Source organism: Mandrillus leucophaeus, unplaced genomic scaffold (assembly GCF_000951045.1).
Source record: "Mandrillus leucophaeus isolate KB7577 unplaced genomic scaffold, Mleu.le_1.0 Scaffold605, whole genome shotgun sequence".
NCBI lineage: Eukaryota > Metazoa > Chordata > Mammalia > Primates > Cercopithecidae > Mandrillus > Mandrillus leucophaeus.
Window position 1 is genome coordinate 120,378 of NW_012106531.1, and position 16,534 is coordinate 136,911.

The window sequence follows — 16,534 nt, forward strand, 5'->3', positions numbered from 1 at the left end:
ATTAAGTTCAAGCGTTCAGCCCTGCCTAAAGAAAGGAAATAAAAAACAAACACCAGCATCTCAGGCATCTCTGCAGCATCTGGAGGCTTTCAGCGATTTTTCTATTGCTTGAAATGTCCTGTCATTCCCCTAACAGCCAAATCACTTTTATAACCTCAGGAAACATATCTGGAAGTTAAAATACCCAACTCTTAGTGATAATCATTTAAAAGCTCTAGTAACACATCCCTTATTGTGTAAGCCAAAACAAAAATCTCACTTTATAGAAATATTTCACAAGTGTGTATCCTTTTTTCCTTTCTACCCTAGTTATCTATTCCTTTTTTTTTTTTTGAGACGTAGTCTCACTCTGTTACCCAGGCTGGAGCACAGTGGCACGATCTCAACTTACTGCAACCTCCGACTCCTGGGTTCAAGCGATTCTCCTGCCTCAGTATCCTGAGAGTAGCTGGGATTACATGTGTACGCCACCACACCTGGCTTATGTTTGTACTTTTTTTTATTTAAGTACAGACAGGGTTTCACCACGTTGGCCAGGCTGGTCTCCTGACCTCAGGTGATCCGCTGGCCTTGGCCTCCCAAAGTCCTGGGATTACAGGTAGGAGCTACCGCACCCGGCCTACCCTCATCATCTAGATTCAACTTAGTTTGCATGATTATGGAGCATGTATGTAGAATCTAATATCAGATTAGGGATGATGACGGATGGGGTGTTAGAACAAGTTATTTAACAGATTCCTAAAAGGTTTATATAACCACATTTTAACAGTATACATAAACACTAGCAAAAAAGGACAAAGTATTTTGGGGGGAACCAGATCCTTTAACATACTGAATTTTGTCTATATAAATCTGATTTTATTGTCAATCTGGTTTTTAGACTAACACACTATTTCAATTTTAATAGAAATTATCTGCAGAAATTAATATTCTAATCCTTATACTAAAATCAAGCAAATAGTTTTTGAAATGCTATTTTAAATCACCACCTTAAGAATTTTGCTCATGAATTACATTTTATAACAAAATAAAATAAGGGGGGGTAGAGAATTAGTAGTGACAGGGACTTAAAAGGAACCAAGAAATTCGGGGGAATAGATTATGTTCACTTAGTTGTAGGTCAAGACACTGTGAACTGTATGCTTTACCTGTGTGTTCAAGACAATTTATACCTCAATAAAGTGTTAAAAAACAAAAATAAAAAAGCTGCAGAAAAAATGAGTTTGAAATGGCCAAATTTGCTTTTCAGACTTCCATAGCCTAGTTCTGAGTTCAGCAATTCCACCTTAGATCTGTAACTAGTTTCTGTGTTTGCAGGCTGTCTTTACAACAATATGGTCCAAGCTGTTTACCAGCTGCCCATTATTTAGACAGCAAGCTAAAACTATGTTAAACTTTATAACTGTTCTCTTAAATTATGTGTATGGCTCCAACCCCTCATAACCAAGCTTATTAATGTCATTAACTTAATGCATACAATAACCATACCACTGTACTTTACCATTTTTATAAAGAGTAAATTACTAAACACATTCCATATCACAATGCATTAAAGCACAATAAACATGAGTTAACTGCTGGTAAATGGGAATTAAGGCAGAAAAAATTGTCTGAGTATAAGACAGATGCCAAAAAACCAAAATTACAGAATCTTTTTTGAAAGTAGAAAACACAGTAAGGTAGATCTCAAATGTAAACCACGTTCCTCAGGTTCCTTCTAGCTTGTTTTTGAAAATACAGGTTGCATCTGACAGATTTCATTAATCTATTAAGCAAATAGTACAATCTAAGAGTCTCAAAGACATCAATATGTGATACCGATAGCTTTGTCAAAGCATGCTTTACATTCTCCTGTGGCTAATTCTAACTACATTTAACTTTAGCTGATTAGATTGAATTGTGACAAATCATACAGTAAAACCTCATTTTAAGTATAAGGTCTATTTAATATTTTATTACCATTCTAACTTCCTCAAGTTTTGTGGGAGTGTGCTAGTGTGTTGTTTTTAATTTCCCCATCACCACCAGTCTCAGTGGGAACAAAAAAAATACAGTTTCCGGTGAAAGCTAGGGAGTCCGGGTAGGGTATTTATGTAGAAATAGCAAAATACTGCAGCCATCTGAGAAAATACCGTTTTAAAAAACAACAAACACTTAGGAATAGATCTGACATAAAACCCCAAATATTTTTGCTCTAAGATTATGCTCTTTACAATTAGAATATATTTAAACACGAGGGGGAGCTAAAAGGAAATGGGGGTAAACAAAACCAGAAAAATCAAAATACAAATATACACAGAGCCAAAATACTTTGTCAGCAGCAAAACAGAAACAATTCCAAAGTTAATGTGCAAATGAAAATAAAGTAGTTAACAGTCATTCATTTAATAAGTTTGTGTATTTGATAATGAAAAGGCTTAGCTTTCCTTTTCTCACCTCGGAAAGTAATCATCATCTTTAGTAAGGTATTACTTTTAAAAGTATGACTTTAACAAGTGAATAAAGCATGTTTAGAGTATGTTTATGTTTAGAAACAATACCTTGAACACTACAGAAAACAACAATATTCTGAAAATCCAGTTTATTTTCCATGTTGTGGACAGATCCAGTCAGTGTGATCAGTTTTTCTGCGTGTGTAATAATTTATCAAAATAAGTTTTCCCACAAGACTCTTTTCCATCAACTCTGAAAACCCTGGTCTGACAACATACCCCAGTAAAGCTTTTGAAAATCACCTCTTAAAATTTGGAAGAAAATGTGGCAAGTCTTTTCCTGTAACATTTACTGCACTACAAATGGCTAAAGAGCAATTTATGTTTTAAAAGGTGAATAGTACAACAGCTGAGTTCAGGAAATTGTTTTAGTGCACTTTGCTCCAGTTTTAGCCAACATGCTACATTTTCCTTTTTGGTTTTTTTGTTTGTTTTTTGGGGGGAGAAGAGGGGGACCGCACAAAGTGGACTTAAGGATTTCCATTGTACGAAAAAGATATGACTCTGCAAGCAAACAGTGTAAGCTGCCTTTTTTCTTAAGACCTGGACATTTTAAGACAGAAGCTTTGCAAAACATTACACAATTTTTTATTATTAAATGAGAAAATCTCATTTGTTACATCGTCACATTGCTAGTCAGAGAAATGTTGCAGTGATGAAGAAAGTCAATGTTGGACCAACCCAAGTCCTCATTCCTACAACATTCATTTACAAAGAAATAATGTTCAACACAGCCCAACAAAACATTCTTGGTTTTCTTCGTATTGAAGTCCCCCAAAAAATCCTCTTCTAAATGGGGTATTTCACTACATAAATTATAGTTCTTCATTTTTACAATTCACCCCAAACTGTATGAGAGATGTATCACACTAAGATTTCTAAAGCTGTTAGGAAATCCTTCACACATCGTCATCATCTGATGTGTCACTGCTACTTGTCTCTGTGTCATCATTCTCAGTTGTGGGTTTGAAAGTGCTGTTCTTCCAAGGTCCAAACTTGAAGTCACAGATCAGGCCGTTTTTCAAAATACCATTTTTTCTCAGACCATTCTTCTGTAACTAAAATGTTAAAGGCAAAATAAATAAATTATCCCTCAAGAGTTACAAACCTACTGTAATAAATATAAGCATGAATATAATAAAATTGTATCTTATCCCCAAAACTCCACAAGTAATGATATGTCTGAAAAAATCTTGGATCCGGACAAAGTAGATGTGAGTAATAATTGTCACATTGATTAAGGTACTAAACTTTTCCACATTTTTACTGCCTCAAGTGACAACTGTGATAAATACCTTCAGGGACTTCCCAGAATATAATCAGAAACTATTAACCTATATCTGTTATTTTTATTATTCTAACCTAAATTAATACACTCCCCCACAGTCTGCTTTGTTCATAGTTTGTAAAGTAGAATGAGGTATATAAAGTTACAAATCTCTTGTTTAACCAGAGATGAAGATACTAGAAAAAATATAGTTGTCTATTTCTGAAAATGAGAAATCATAACTAAAAGGTTAGTTGGTAATAAATAAGAATTGGGTCAAAAGATCATCAAAGAAGAAAAAAGATAGTTGGCCCAAATTAGAAACAATGTAAAGACAGAAAATAAGCCCAGTGTAGTGGCACAAGCCAGTAGTCCCAGCTGCTCAGGAAGCTGAGACAAGAGTATTGCTTGAGCCCAGAGATTTGGGGATGCAGTGAATTGTAAGTGGCCACTGCACTCCAGTCTGGATGACAGAGTGAGACCCCAACTCTTTAAATAAACAAATAATGGATTTGAAAAAAGCATCTCAACTTTCCGATGCTCTAACAAAAATTCCCTAATACTCTTTCAGAAAGGTAACTAGGGAGACATTAAGCAAGATGTTTTAGAATATGAAATACTCTTGTGCAAGAAAAGGATAAAAGGTGAAGTTACTTATGAATCTACTAACACTCTCTACTTCTTATCACTCTTGCTCCTCCCCCAAAAAAGTCAAAAAAACAAAACAAAAACGGTCCAGAAAATGACTAATCATAGACATCACTTACACTAATTCCTAACTATTGCACACTCAATAGTTTAAAAGAAGCCACTATTGCAGATTTCTACAAAGTCAATTCAACCAGGTGCAGTGGTTCCTGCCTGTAGTCCCAGTTACTCCAGAGGCGAAGGTTGGAGGACCACTTGGAACCCAGGAGTTCTAGAGGCCAGCTGGACAACACAGCAAAAGCCTGTCTCCCTCTCTCTCCTTTTTTTGTTTGTTTTAAAAGCAATTCTGACCTATCGTGATAAATTCCTAAATAAAACTTTTAAAATCTCCCCCATTCCATGCTTGCATATAATTATATTGTTCTAAATAAGGGCAATTTAAAAGTGAAGTTGTGTGATTCAGGTTTTCTCACCTGTTCACTAATAACTTGGAATTCTCTCATTTCATCCTCAGTTAAGGGAGCACATGTTTCATCATTTTCACTGTCTTCCTGCCAGCCCATTTCCTTTAACAATCTGAAAAGGAGAGGAAAGGAAGTTTAATTTAAAGCTTACCCTGTGCAGGACAGTTTCATTTTTATTATGTATAAGAAAACATGATCTAGGATCTATTATACAAAGACCCCAAGACACATCAAAAGGATTTTTGAGCTCAGGCTTTGAATATCTTTCTGAAAATGAATAAACAGGTAAGATTAACAAACTGATATTAAAATTAGAATGAACTCCTTGACTGCTTAATCTTTGGTGTCAAAGGCTCTTCAGGCTGGAAACTTTTAACAGACGTGAAGCAAATCTGCTAAATTCTTACTACTAAAAGTAACAGCAATATCACTCCTCTTTTTCTTCAGTACCACCATATTTCTGACTACTCATTAGGTTTTCTACTTGGACAATCATAAACACTGTAGCAATAGCTACAGAATTTGATTGGGAAATCTCCAAGCTTGTTTCTTATATGGCCACATATCTTGTATTGATATGAAAGGGTTTTTACAAAATGAAACCCCTAAGTACCTCTGTTACTCCTACAAGGAGTCTTCAAAAAGTTCATAAAAAAATGTGTATCATGGAAAAACTACGCAAGAATTTCAAGAAAAAAAACTCTGCACCAAAATAAACTTGTGCTAACTTGTGATAACATGTTTCAACAGAATCTTGTTTAAGGCACCACAAAGGGTAAGATTTGGGAAAAGCCCCTATCAGATCAACATGAATTCTGCTAAAATTGGAGCAAGAACAAATACCAAATTTATAGTGAAACTTGGGTGGAAGAATAATGAAATCACTGATGCTTTACGAAAAGTTTATGGGGACAATACCCAATGGAAACCAACAATTTCAAATAGATAACTCATTTTAAGAAGAGATGAGGTGATTCTGAAGATGAAGCCCTCACAGAAGCAGCAGCAGACCATCCCCATCAATTGACAAGGAAAAAATTAATCCTGTTAGTGCCCTAACTGAAGAGGACTGACGATTAACAACAGAAACAGCCAACATCACAGACATCACACTTGGTTCAGCTTACTTAATTCTGTATGAAAAATAAAGCTGAATAAACTTTCCACTCAATGTGTGCCCAGATCATCTGCAGACAAAAACAGAGCTTTCAATGGAAAGTTTAAACAAGTGGGATCAAGATTCTGAAGCATTTCTTCAAAGAACTGCACATGGCTTTACCAGTATGATCCAGAAGACAAATCACAATCAAAGCACTAGCTACCAATAAGTGGAAGTGATCCGCTCAAAGGAAAAGAGGACCAGTCAGAGCAAAGGTCACGGCAACAGTTGTTTGGAAGGGATAAAGAACAGTAACAACTGCTTATTATGAGTGTTTTGAGAAGGCAACCTAAAGCTTTAGCAGAAAAATGCCTGGGAAAGCTTCACCAGAGAGTCCTTAAAACACAACAATACTCCTGCTCATTCCTCTCATCAAACAAGGGGACTTTTGCAAAGTTTCAATGGGAAATCATTAGGCATCCACCTTTCAGTCCTGATTTGGCTCCTTCCGACTTCCTCATTTCCTAACCTTAGATTTTGGAGTGGGCCCATTTTTCTTCAGTTATTGTAAAAAAGACAGCACTGACACGGTTAAACTGCCAGGGCCCTCAGTTCTTCAGGGATGGTCTAAAATGACTGGTATCACTGCTTACAAAAGGGTCTTGAACTTGATGTAGTTATATTGAAAAGCAGAGTTAACAGTTTTTATCATTTAATTACATTGTTCCACAAACTTTTAAGTCCCCTCTCATTTACACCTACTCATCTTTAACTTGCGCCTGCTACACATTAGCTGCTTATAGACTTTTAGACCTTTTTTCAAAGAGTCTCACAGAATATCTGAGACCTTGAATAAAACATTAATATGATATCCACATTTTGCAGATGAACAATAAAGATCACATAAGTAAAGTAACTTGCTTACTTGATGGCAAAGACAAATAGAATTTTGGTTTTCTGTCTCCCAAATCAGTATGTATTGCACAGCACCTTGCTGCTATTGAACAAAAACGTCACAGTCAGCATTAATCATTTCTTCTTTCATTCCTTTTAGCCACGACTTCTTCCAATGCACTGTCTTTACTCTTTAATTTGGATGGCCTCCTTTTGAAATAGCATTTCCACTCACTTTTACCATTCAATGTCACCTAATACAGAGGCTATTAAATCTAGACCAGCAAAACAATCTGACTGCTCTTTTGCTGGATCTAAACTTTTACCTGTTTTACTTTTAAAAACTGAATCGTAACTAAGCAATGCAGGTGGAAAAAACTATCAACTATTATGAAAGAGAATAGAACAGAAGGCAAGTATTTCTACTTCTCCACCAGAGGCTGTAGCTTTTAACTGTTCTTGAAATAGCTTTCAAAATAATCTAGTCGGGCGTGGTAGCTCATGCCTGTAATTCCAGCACTTTGAGAGACCGAGGTGGGAGGATCACTTGAGCCCAGGAGTAAGGCCAGGCTGGGCAACAAAGTGAGACCCCATTTCTATAAAAAATAATAAGAAAAATAAAAACAATCTGTGTTTCCCTTTCCCCCATAAACACACAAACATGTGCCACATAACTATATTTTGGTCAGATAACTGATGCATAATCCCATGAGACTGTAATACCATTTTCTTACTGTACCTTTGTATATGTTTAGATATGCTTATACAAATACATACCACTGTATTATAATTACAAATACTGTACAATATTCAGTACAGTAATATGCTATATAGGTTTCTAGCCTAAAAATAAGAGTCTATACCATACAGCCTAGGTAGGTAGCAGCTTATAGCATCTAGTTTGTGTAAGTACACTCTATGAGTTTCACGCCATGACAAAATCACCTAACGACACATTTCTCAGAATATATCCCTGTCATTAAGCAAAGCATGACTGACTGTATTACCGTAACCCTCACCTGTACTTTGCTTTTTCATTTAAATTATTCCTTCCCACTCTCCTTCAAACTATTGCCACATCATCCTGATACCAGTTTCACAATTACCATCTCTGATAAATATTTTCGGTGGTTTCTCACTTTCTAAAGAACAAACTCCTTAACTGTGTTTGTGCCATAGTCACAAATTCAAATTCCTCAGTAGAGGAAATCTAGGATTAGAAGTTAGAAGACCTGGGTCACAGTTCCTACTTTATCACAAACCAAGTATAAGACATCTCTAAAGTCCTGCCTTTTCAATATGATCGTTAACTTCAGGGAGTAAATTTCCCATTCCTGTCAAAATATTCCACTGAACACCCTTAAAACAAACTAGGTATATACACCATTCTAACTATGTCTTTACATCCCTTCTTTTTCCAAACTACTATCTAGCACGCTTGCCCTTATTTATGTCTAACCCTTTCAAGATTTAATTTAGCTCCCAATTAAAACTTCCTGACTAGGGCCAGGCGTGATGGTTCATGCCTGTAATCTCACCAATTCAATAGGCCAGCTAGGAGTTCAAGACCAGCCTGGGATATAGTGAGACCATGTCTCTAAAAAATAAATTTTTATACAAATAACTATTTTAAAAAGAAAGGAAAGGAAAGGAAAAGGAAAAGGAAAAGGAAAGGAAAAGAAAAAGAAACCTTTGACTGGTACCCAAGTCACAATGATCTCCATCCCCAAACCCTCTGAATTTCTTTGGCATTTACTTCCACTAATTCATTTGGTGCTTGCTTAAATAAGTTGACAACTGTATCCCTTTGATGTTGGGGCTACCCTCAATACTCTGATAAAGTTGCTAAAACTTGACAACTAAGAATGATTTACGTGCCTGAGTATTTAATATTTCTTATTTTAATATTTGAAAAGTATTATTAAAAAACCTATCACTGGCCAGGCGCAGTGGCTCACACCAGTAATCCCAGCACTTTGGGAGGCCGAGACAGTGGATCACCTGAGTCAGGAGTTCGAGACCAGCCTGGCCAACATGGTGAAACCCCCCGTCTCTACTAAAAATACAAAAAATTAGCCCGGCGTTGTGGCGGGTGCCTGTAATCCCAGCTATTCTGCGAGGCCAAGGCAGGAGAATCACTTGAATCCGGGAGGTGGAAGTTCCAGTGAGCAGAGGTCACACCACTGTACTCCAGCCTGTGTGACAAGAGTGAAACCCCATCTCAAAAAAAAAAAAAAAAAACCACATACAAAACTATCACTGCCCCGTGATTATTAAATTCAACTAATATGAGTATTTATATGTATAAAACTTAAGAAGTCACAAAGTTTACAGAAAATACGAAGCAATGGAAAAGAAGTATCATTCCACTTTGACAGGAAAAAATAACCCTAAAATCTGAAAGAAGCCATTAACTCTCTTAGCCCAGAATGGGGAAAAGGGTATTGATATATGTCTTTGAAAAATTTACAAACACATATTCTACTTAAACAGTCAAGAAAACTGAAGCTAAGAAATTTAAATAAAAAAGTTCCATATCAAATAGCACCTTTACTCTTCTTCCCTTTTCTGTCTTAGGATCTTTTTTGCCTTGTGCAACATTTCTATAAAACTATCCCTCCATTCCAACTAGCTGCTACCAAATCTGGTATCTTGAATCCACAATTTTATCATATTCTTTGCAAATAACAAAATGTTCTTATTGTTTGCCCCCCTCACCTTCATGTCCACACTAGAAAATGGTATTCCTATGCAAAACTAATTCTTTTTATAGTTTAAACTATATGGTTTAGGGGAAAAAAATTGGTTAAAACTTTTACAGTAACCTAAATATAAAAGAAACGTATCCATTGTTTTAAAAAGACAAACACAATGTAATCTATAAAGTCTCAAAAAAAATTAAAACATACATACTAATCATTCAAGTAGTAATCATCAATCATTCACTGATACAATCTCTTCATGCAGTATGGGGTTTTTTCTTTCCCTCCCTCTACAGCTTACTCCAATTTAGGATGTTTTTGTATTTTGTATTTTTCATTTTTTGAGATGGAGTCTTGCTCTGTCATCCAGGCTACAGTGCAGTGGTGCGATCTCAGCTCACTGCCACCTCACCTCCTGGGTTCCAGAGATTCTTGTGCTTCAGCCTCCTCAGCAGTTGAGAATACAGGCACATGCCACCACGCCTGCCTAATTTTTGTATTTTTAGTAGAGATGGGGTTTCGCCATGTTGGCCAGGCTGGTCTCAAACTCCTGGCCTCAAGTGACCCACCTGCCTCAGCCTCCCAAAGTGCTGGGATTACAGGCGTGAGTCCCTGTTCCCAGCCGAATGTTTTCATCTTGATTTGCCTTAGTTTCTAAATCTCATCCTCTCCATTTTCTCCTGTTAGTAGTCACAGAGAACCAAATTCTGTCAAGTTATGAAACGAAAGTCTCTCTTTCGTAAGTCTTCCTAAATGGAACAAGAAGCCACCAAAATGCTTCCTGCACTAAATATCTGCTCTGCAGATTAAAAAATAAAATAGTTAAAACATTCAATATGTCTGTTAGGGGTTATAAGAAATACTTTCTAAAGGTATGGGCCAACTGTTTTCTTTTTTTTTGCTATTAAAGTACTGAAGGGAAATCGGAAGACAAGATATTAGGTGACAACTTTCTCACTATGGCCATTTCTCACTATGGCCTTAATGAATAGATTCTGTGAGTTAAAAAATCTTTTATCTGTATTCTTTTACTGCCTATGCTCTATCTCTTTAAGAGGTAACTCATCTTTTACAATCATTAGAATATCTGATATGTTTGCGTCATTATTCTCCTTTCTACACACAGGCCTTTTCCTTTTCTACCAATTGTGTGACTAGAAATATTTCAATCATTATTGGTGAGAGTGTAAATTACCACAATGTTTTGGGATAACATGGCAGTAGCTGATTATTTTAAATATGTATGGCATCTGACCAATCAAATTCACTCCTGGTAATCTGTTACCTACACATTTATACAAATATTTAAGAATATAAATACAAGGATGCTGATAACAGCATTATTTGGAATAAGGGGGGGAAGAGGAAAGGAGAGGAAGAAGGGAGTAGAGGAAAGGGTAGAGAAAGGGAAAGAGAAGGGGAGACAAAAGAGAGAGGGGATGTGAACACACATAAATCTGGATCACAGGAAAATAGTTTCACAATTTATATCCATACTATAGAATAGTGGCTTCAAATGGCAGCAGGGGAGAAACAAGGTGATTCATTAGAATGATGGGAAAAAATCCTGAAATATCTATTTATGTTTATCTTTTTTAAAAAGAATTCATGTTTGCTAAATTTTTTCTATATTTGCCATTTTAGCCATCACTCAAGCCTATCAGTCACAAGTTGTAAACCGTATAGCGTGAAATTCCACAATTTGGGAGGCAATAAAAAGAGTGTGGTGACTTATTCATCCATTCACATTAAATGTACAATAAATTATATTTTGTCTAAACAAGTGAATTTAAAGATATTATCTGGCTAAATTAGTTATAAATTAATCTAGCTAAATTCTCAAATGCAATTATCAGCCCAATAAATTATTTTAGAAGAAAGTTAGGTACAAATACAAAAATTACTGGGTTTTTTTGTGTGTGTTTTTGTTGTTGTTGTTGTTGTTGTTTGTTTTTTTTTTTTTGACAGTCTCGCTCTGTCGCCCAGGCTGGAGTGCAGTGGCACGATCTTGGCTCACTGCAACCTCTGCCTCCTGGACTCAAGTGATTCTCACGCCTCAGCCATCCGAATAGCTGGGATTACAGGCAGGCACCACCATGCCCGGCTAATTTTTGTATTTTCAGTAGAGACAGGGTTTCACCATGTTGGCCAAGCTGGTCTCCATTCCTGACCTCAAGTGACCCACTCACCTTGGCCTTCCAAGGTGCTGGGATTACAGGCATGAGCCACCACGCCCAGCCTACAAAATTAAATGCCTACACATTCACATACAATAGTTACAGTCACATTTAAGAAGCAACACAGGACATGATTTGGAGAAGGGAAACAAAAATAATCACGAAGATAAAATAATAATGTATGATTAAAGACAGAAAGATAAAGATTTATTCTGAAGGAGCAATCTAAGGGAAAAAAAGCGGGGGGCATCGGGCAAGGCTGGGCATGGTGGCTGTAATCCCAGCACTTCGGGAGGCCGAGACAGGAGGATCGCTTGAGCCCAAGAGTTTGAGACCAGCCTGGGCAACACGGCAAAACCCCATCTCTACAAAAAAATACAAAAGTTAGCCAGGCACGGTGGTATGTACCCGTGGCTGAAGCAGGAGCATCACCGGAGTGCTATCAGTGAACCGTCACTGTGCCACTACACTCCAGGCTGGACAATGGAATAAGACCCTGCCTCAAAAAAAGAAAGAAAAGAACAAAAGACAATCCAGCCAGGTGTGGTGGCTCACGCCTCTATTCCCAGCACTCTGGGAGGCCAAGGCAGGAGTATCACTTGAGTCCAGGAGTTTAAGAAAAGCCTGGGAAACACACTGACATAGTGAGAGCTCATCTCTACGTTTTTCTTGTTTTAAGGGGGTGGGTATAACCTTTGGCAGGAGAAATATAAACTAAACTATTAAACATCTGAAAAAATTAGAAATAAAAAAATTAAAGTATTCCTCAAAATAAGTACAGATTTACAAAACAGAAAAATACTGCAATATTTACTTCACTCACTCATTTGACAAATTCAAGCAAAGTAATGTGCCAAGCACCATTCTAGGTGCTAGATACAATAGTGAACAAAATGGACAAAACATTTGGCCTCATGTAGCTTATGTTCTTAACTGAAATAGAAGTTGAAATTATAAATAAATTCTACAAAAGTTATTCAAGAGGAGATATAACCCAGTTTTCCACTGTCTTAGAATTAAATGAGGTTCTAGAAGAAACTGGGAAAAAGTAAAGTCAATCAACTGGGCTGTTAATAAATGTAACTTAGCCCTAAGCTTGTCTTAGGAGGTATTTTTAAGTTAAAAAAAAAAAATCAGTTTATACAAAGCAATTACAGAATAATAATATGATAATTTAAGAGTATAAACTATTAACTTTCTTTGCTTTTGTAGTTTTTAAATCCTTTAGTTATGCCGAACCATGTGGTTATTTAAGGAATACAGTAAGGGTGTGTCATTTCTGCAAAAACACCTGCTTTTAACTACAAAAAACAAAAGTAAATTCTAGATATAAAGACTCTTCAATTCTAAGACTAAACCACTTAAGAGGTTACTATTTTTTAAAATGCTTAAGACTATACTGACGGAAGCAAAAAGTGCTGTTAAAAGTTTACAACAGGCTCGGAGCAGTGGCTCACACTTGTTAATCCTAACACTTTGGGAGGCTGTTTGCAGGTGGATCACTTGAGGTTAGGAATTCGAGACCAGCCTGGCCAACATGGTGAAACCCCATTTCCACTAAAAGACAAAAATTAGCCAGGTGTGGTGGCATGTGCCTGTATTCTCAACTACTGAGAAGGCTGAAGCACACGAATCTCTGGAACCCAGGAGGTGAGGTGGCAGTGAGCCAAGATCGCACCACTGCACTCCAGCCTGGGCCACAAAGCGAGACCTGTCCAAAAAAAAAATTTTACAATAAAAACTAAATTACAGGCTAGGCACTGTGGCTCATGCCTGTACTCCTAGCACTTTGGGAGGGCGAGGCAGGAGAATCGCTTCAGCTCAGGAATTTGAGACTAGCGTATGCAACATAGTAAACCTTCATCTCTACAAAAAATACAAAAATTAGCTGGGTATGGTGGTGCACACCTGTGGTCCCAGCTACTTGGTAGGCTGAAGAGGGGGGATCACTTGAGCCTGGGAGACAGAGGTTACAGTGAGCTAGTATCGCACCACTGCACTCTAGCCTGGGTGACAGTGTGAGATACTGTCTCAAAAAACAAATCACATATTGGGACAATCCGCTATCCATGTGGGAAAGGACGAATTTGGACTCCTACCTCACATCATCCAGAAAACCTGCATAAACCACGAGAGGAAAAAAATGAACTAGATGAACTAGACTTCATCAAAATTAAAACTTTCTGCCCTTCAATAGGTACCACTGACGCCGTGCGTGGTGGTGCAAGCCTGTAATCCCAGCTACTCAGTAGGATCACTTGAGACCAGTCTGGGCAACACAGAAAGACCTCATCTCAAAAGGTGCCTGTGGGGTGGGGGTGGGGGCAGGGCAGAGGTGGGTGGGAGGTGGCTGTACTACTGAGAGAATGAAAAAACTCACAGGAGAAATTATCTGCCAATCATATACAACAGACTTATACACAAATATATAAAGAACTGTTACAACTTAGTAAGAAAATGTAATTTTAAAAGAGTAAAGTATTTATACAGTTATTTCTCTCCAAAGAGGATAAATGGCCAATAAGCACATAAAAAGACACTCAACACTATTAGTCATTAGGGAAATCATACTTCACACCCACTAGAATGACTTAATCAAAGAGAGATGGTACCAAGTGTTGGTAAATCATACCACAAAAAGAAATCATACTTCAAACACACTAGAATGACTGTAATCAAAGATAGATGGCACCAAGTGTTGGTAAGAATATGGAGAAACTAGAACCTTCTATATTGCTGATGAGGAAGTAAAATGACATAGTCATTTTGGAAAATAGTTTGACAGTTTCTAAAAATCTGACACACAGAGCTATCATATGTCCCAGCAATTCAACTCCTAGGTATCTACCCAAAAGAAATAAAAACATATCCACACAATAACTTATATATGAATGTTCACAGCAGCATTATCCAAAACAGTCAAAAAGTAGACTGTACTAGAGCCTACTGTTTACAAAAAAAAAAAAAAAAGAGGTACAAACAACTAATATTCATCAACTGATGAACAAAAAAGCAGTATAGTCATATAGTGTACTATTCAGCACTAAAAAAGGAATAAAGTGGTGACATGTGCTTACAATGCAAATAAACCTTGAAAATATTATACTTAGTGAAAGAAGTTAGACATCAAAAATCACATACTGTATTATTCCACTTATATAAAATACCTACACAAGGCAAATCTATAGAAAGAATAGTAGCTGCCTAGGACAGAGTGCAAATGAAAAGTAAATGCAAATGAACAAAGGGCTACTTTGAATATATTAAAAATCATCTGTATATCATAATGGGTGAAATTTATGGCATTAGTTGTATCTCAAACCTGTTAAATCACACAAAAACTCTATAGTATTGAAATCTTGAATACAGAAAATGCTGAGGAAAAAGTAAAAACAAATACTAGCCTGTGTTCTGCCTCAAGTGAACTTGAAAGAACATCAGTTTGTGGGAAGGTTGAAGACCGAATGATCTGCTGGGAAATCACCGAGGCATTGCCATTCTCTTGAGGAATTTCATTTTCATCGAAGTTTCGGTTTATATCCCTTTCTTGATGAGTACTATTGCTGTTATGTAAATTAAATGAGTCGTCATCCTGATTTTCAGAGAGTTAAAAAAAAAAAAAGATTGAGTTCTAAAGAATACAGTTATTAAAAACTTTTAATAGATCCTAACTAAGCTTCCACTGAAAATACATCAATGTGGCCGGGCGCAGTGGCTCACCCCTGTAATCCCAGCACTTTGGAAGGCCAAGGAAGGCGGATCATCTAAGGTCAGGAGTTCCAGACCCACCTGGCCAAATTGGTGAAACCCTGTCTCTACTAAAAATACAAAAAAATTAGCTGGGCGTGGTGATACACGCCTGTAGTCCCAGCTGCTTGGGAGGCTGTGGCAGGAGGATCGCTTGAACCTAGGAGGCGAAGGTTGCAGTGAGCCGAGATCATGCCATTGTACTCCAGACAAGAGCAAAACTCTATCTCAAAAAAAACCATTGTACTCCAGACAAGAGCAAAACTCTATCTCAAAAAAAACCAACAACCATAAATGTAATACTTATTAAATTAGGAATGAAAAATTAATTTTTCATTCCTAATTTTGGATGGATATCCAAAGCTTTCTTACCCTAAGTATTCCTATCTACACAACAAAGGTAAAACTAAAAGCATGAAGTCAGGCAAGATGGGAGAAGCACAAGAAAGCAGATATAAACAATAACGCTTTTTAAATGTATTTTTCCACAGGAACTACAGAATGAAGTAAGTCTACTTTAGAAATGAAGTCATGGCTGGGCACAGTAGCTCACGCCTGTAATCCCAACACTTTGGGAGGCCAAGGCAGGCGGATCACCTGAAGTCAGGAGTTCAAGACCAGTCTGGCCAACATGGTGAAACCCCGTCTCTACAAAAAATGAAAAAATTAGCTAGACGTACAAAAATACAATAATTAGCCAGGTGTGGTGGCACACACCGATAGTCCAGCTACTAGGAAGGCTGAGGAACAAGAATCGCTTGAACCTGGGAAGTGGAGGTTGCAGCAGCCCAAGATGATGCCATGGCACTCCAGCTTGGGTGACAGAAAGAGACTTCATCTCAAACAAAGGGAGGAGGGAGGAGGGATGGGGGGAAGGAGAGAAGAGGAGGGGGAAGAGAAGGAGAGAAGAGGAGGGGGAAGAGAAGGAGAGAAGAGGAGGGGGAAGAGAAGGAGAGAAGAGGAGGGGAGAAGAGGAGAGAAGAGGAGGGGGAAGAGGAGGAGAGAAGAGGAGGGGGAAGAGGAGGAGAGAAGAGGAGGGGGAAG

The 16,534-nt window shown here is 37.4% G+C and overlaps 1 protein-coding gene across 6 annotated transcripts in view; it reads right to left on the bottom strand.

Annotated features, from left to right (window-relative positions):
- Positions 1-1,493: 1,493 nt before the first annotated feature.
- GPBP1 (GC-rich promoter binding protein 1) overlaps positions 1,494-16,534 on the bottom strand; it is a 91,728-nt gene continuing 76,687 nt past the window's right edge. For 4 of the 6 annotated variants that reach the window (XM_011999860.1, XM_011999863.1, XM_011999861.1 and 1 more), the window contains 3 exons: positions 15,148-15,335; positions 4,881-4,983; positions 2,567-3,550 (listed from right to left, as the gene is read on the bottom strand). In XM_011999860.1, the coding sequence (XP_011855250.1) occupies positions 3,392-3,550; positions 4,881-4,983; positions 15,148-15,335 (450 nt within the window). In that variant the 3' untranslated portion in view covers positions 2,567-3,391. Of the gene's footprint in view, positions 3,551-4,880; positions 4,984-15,147; positions 15,336-16,534 lie in introns of all 6 variants that reach the window. The other 2 variants (XM_011999864.1, XM_011999862.1) reach the window with 1 other exon arrangement.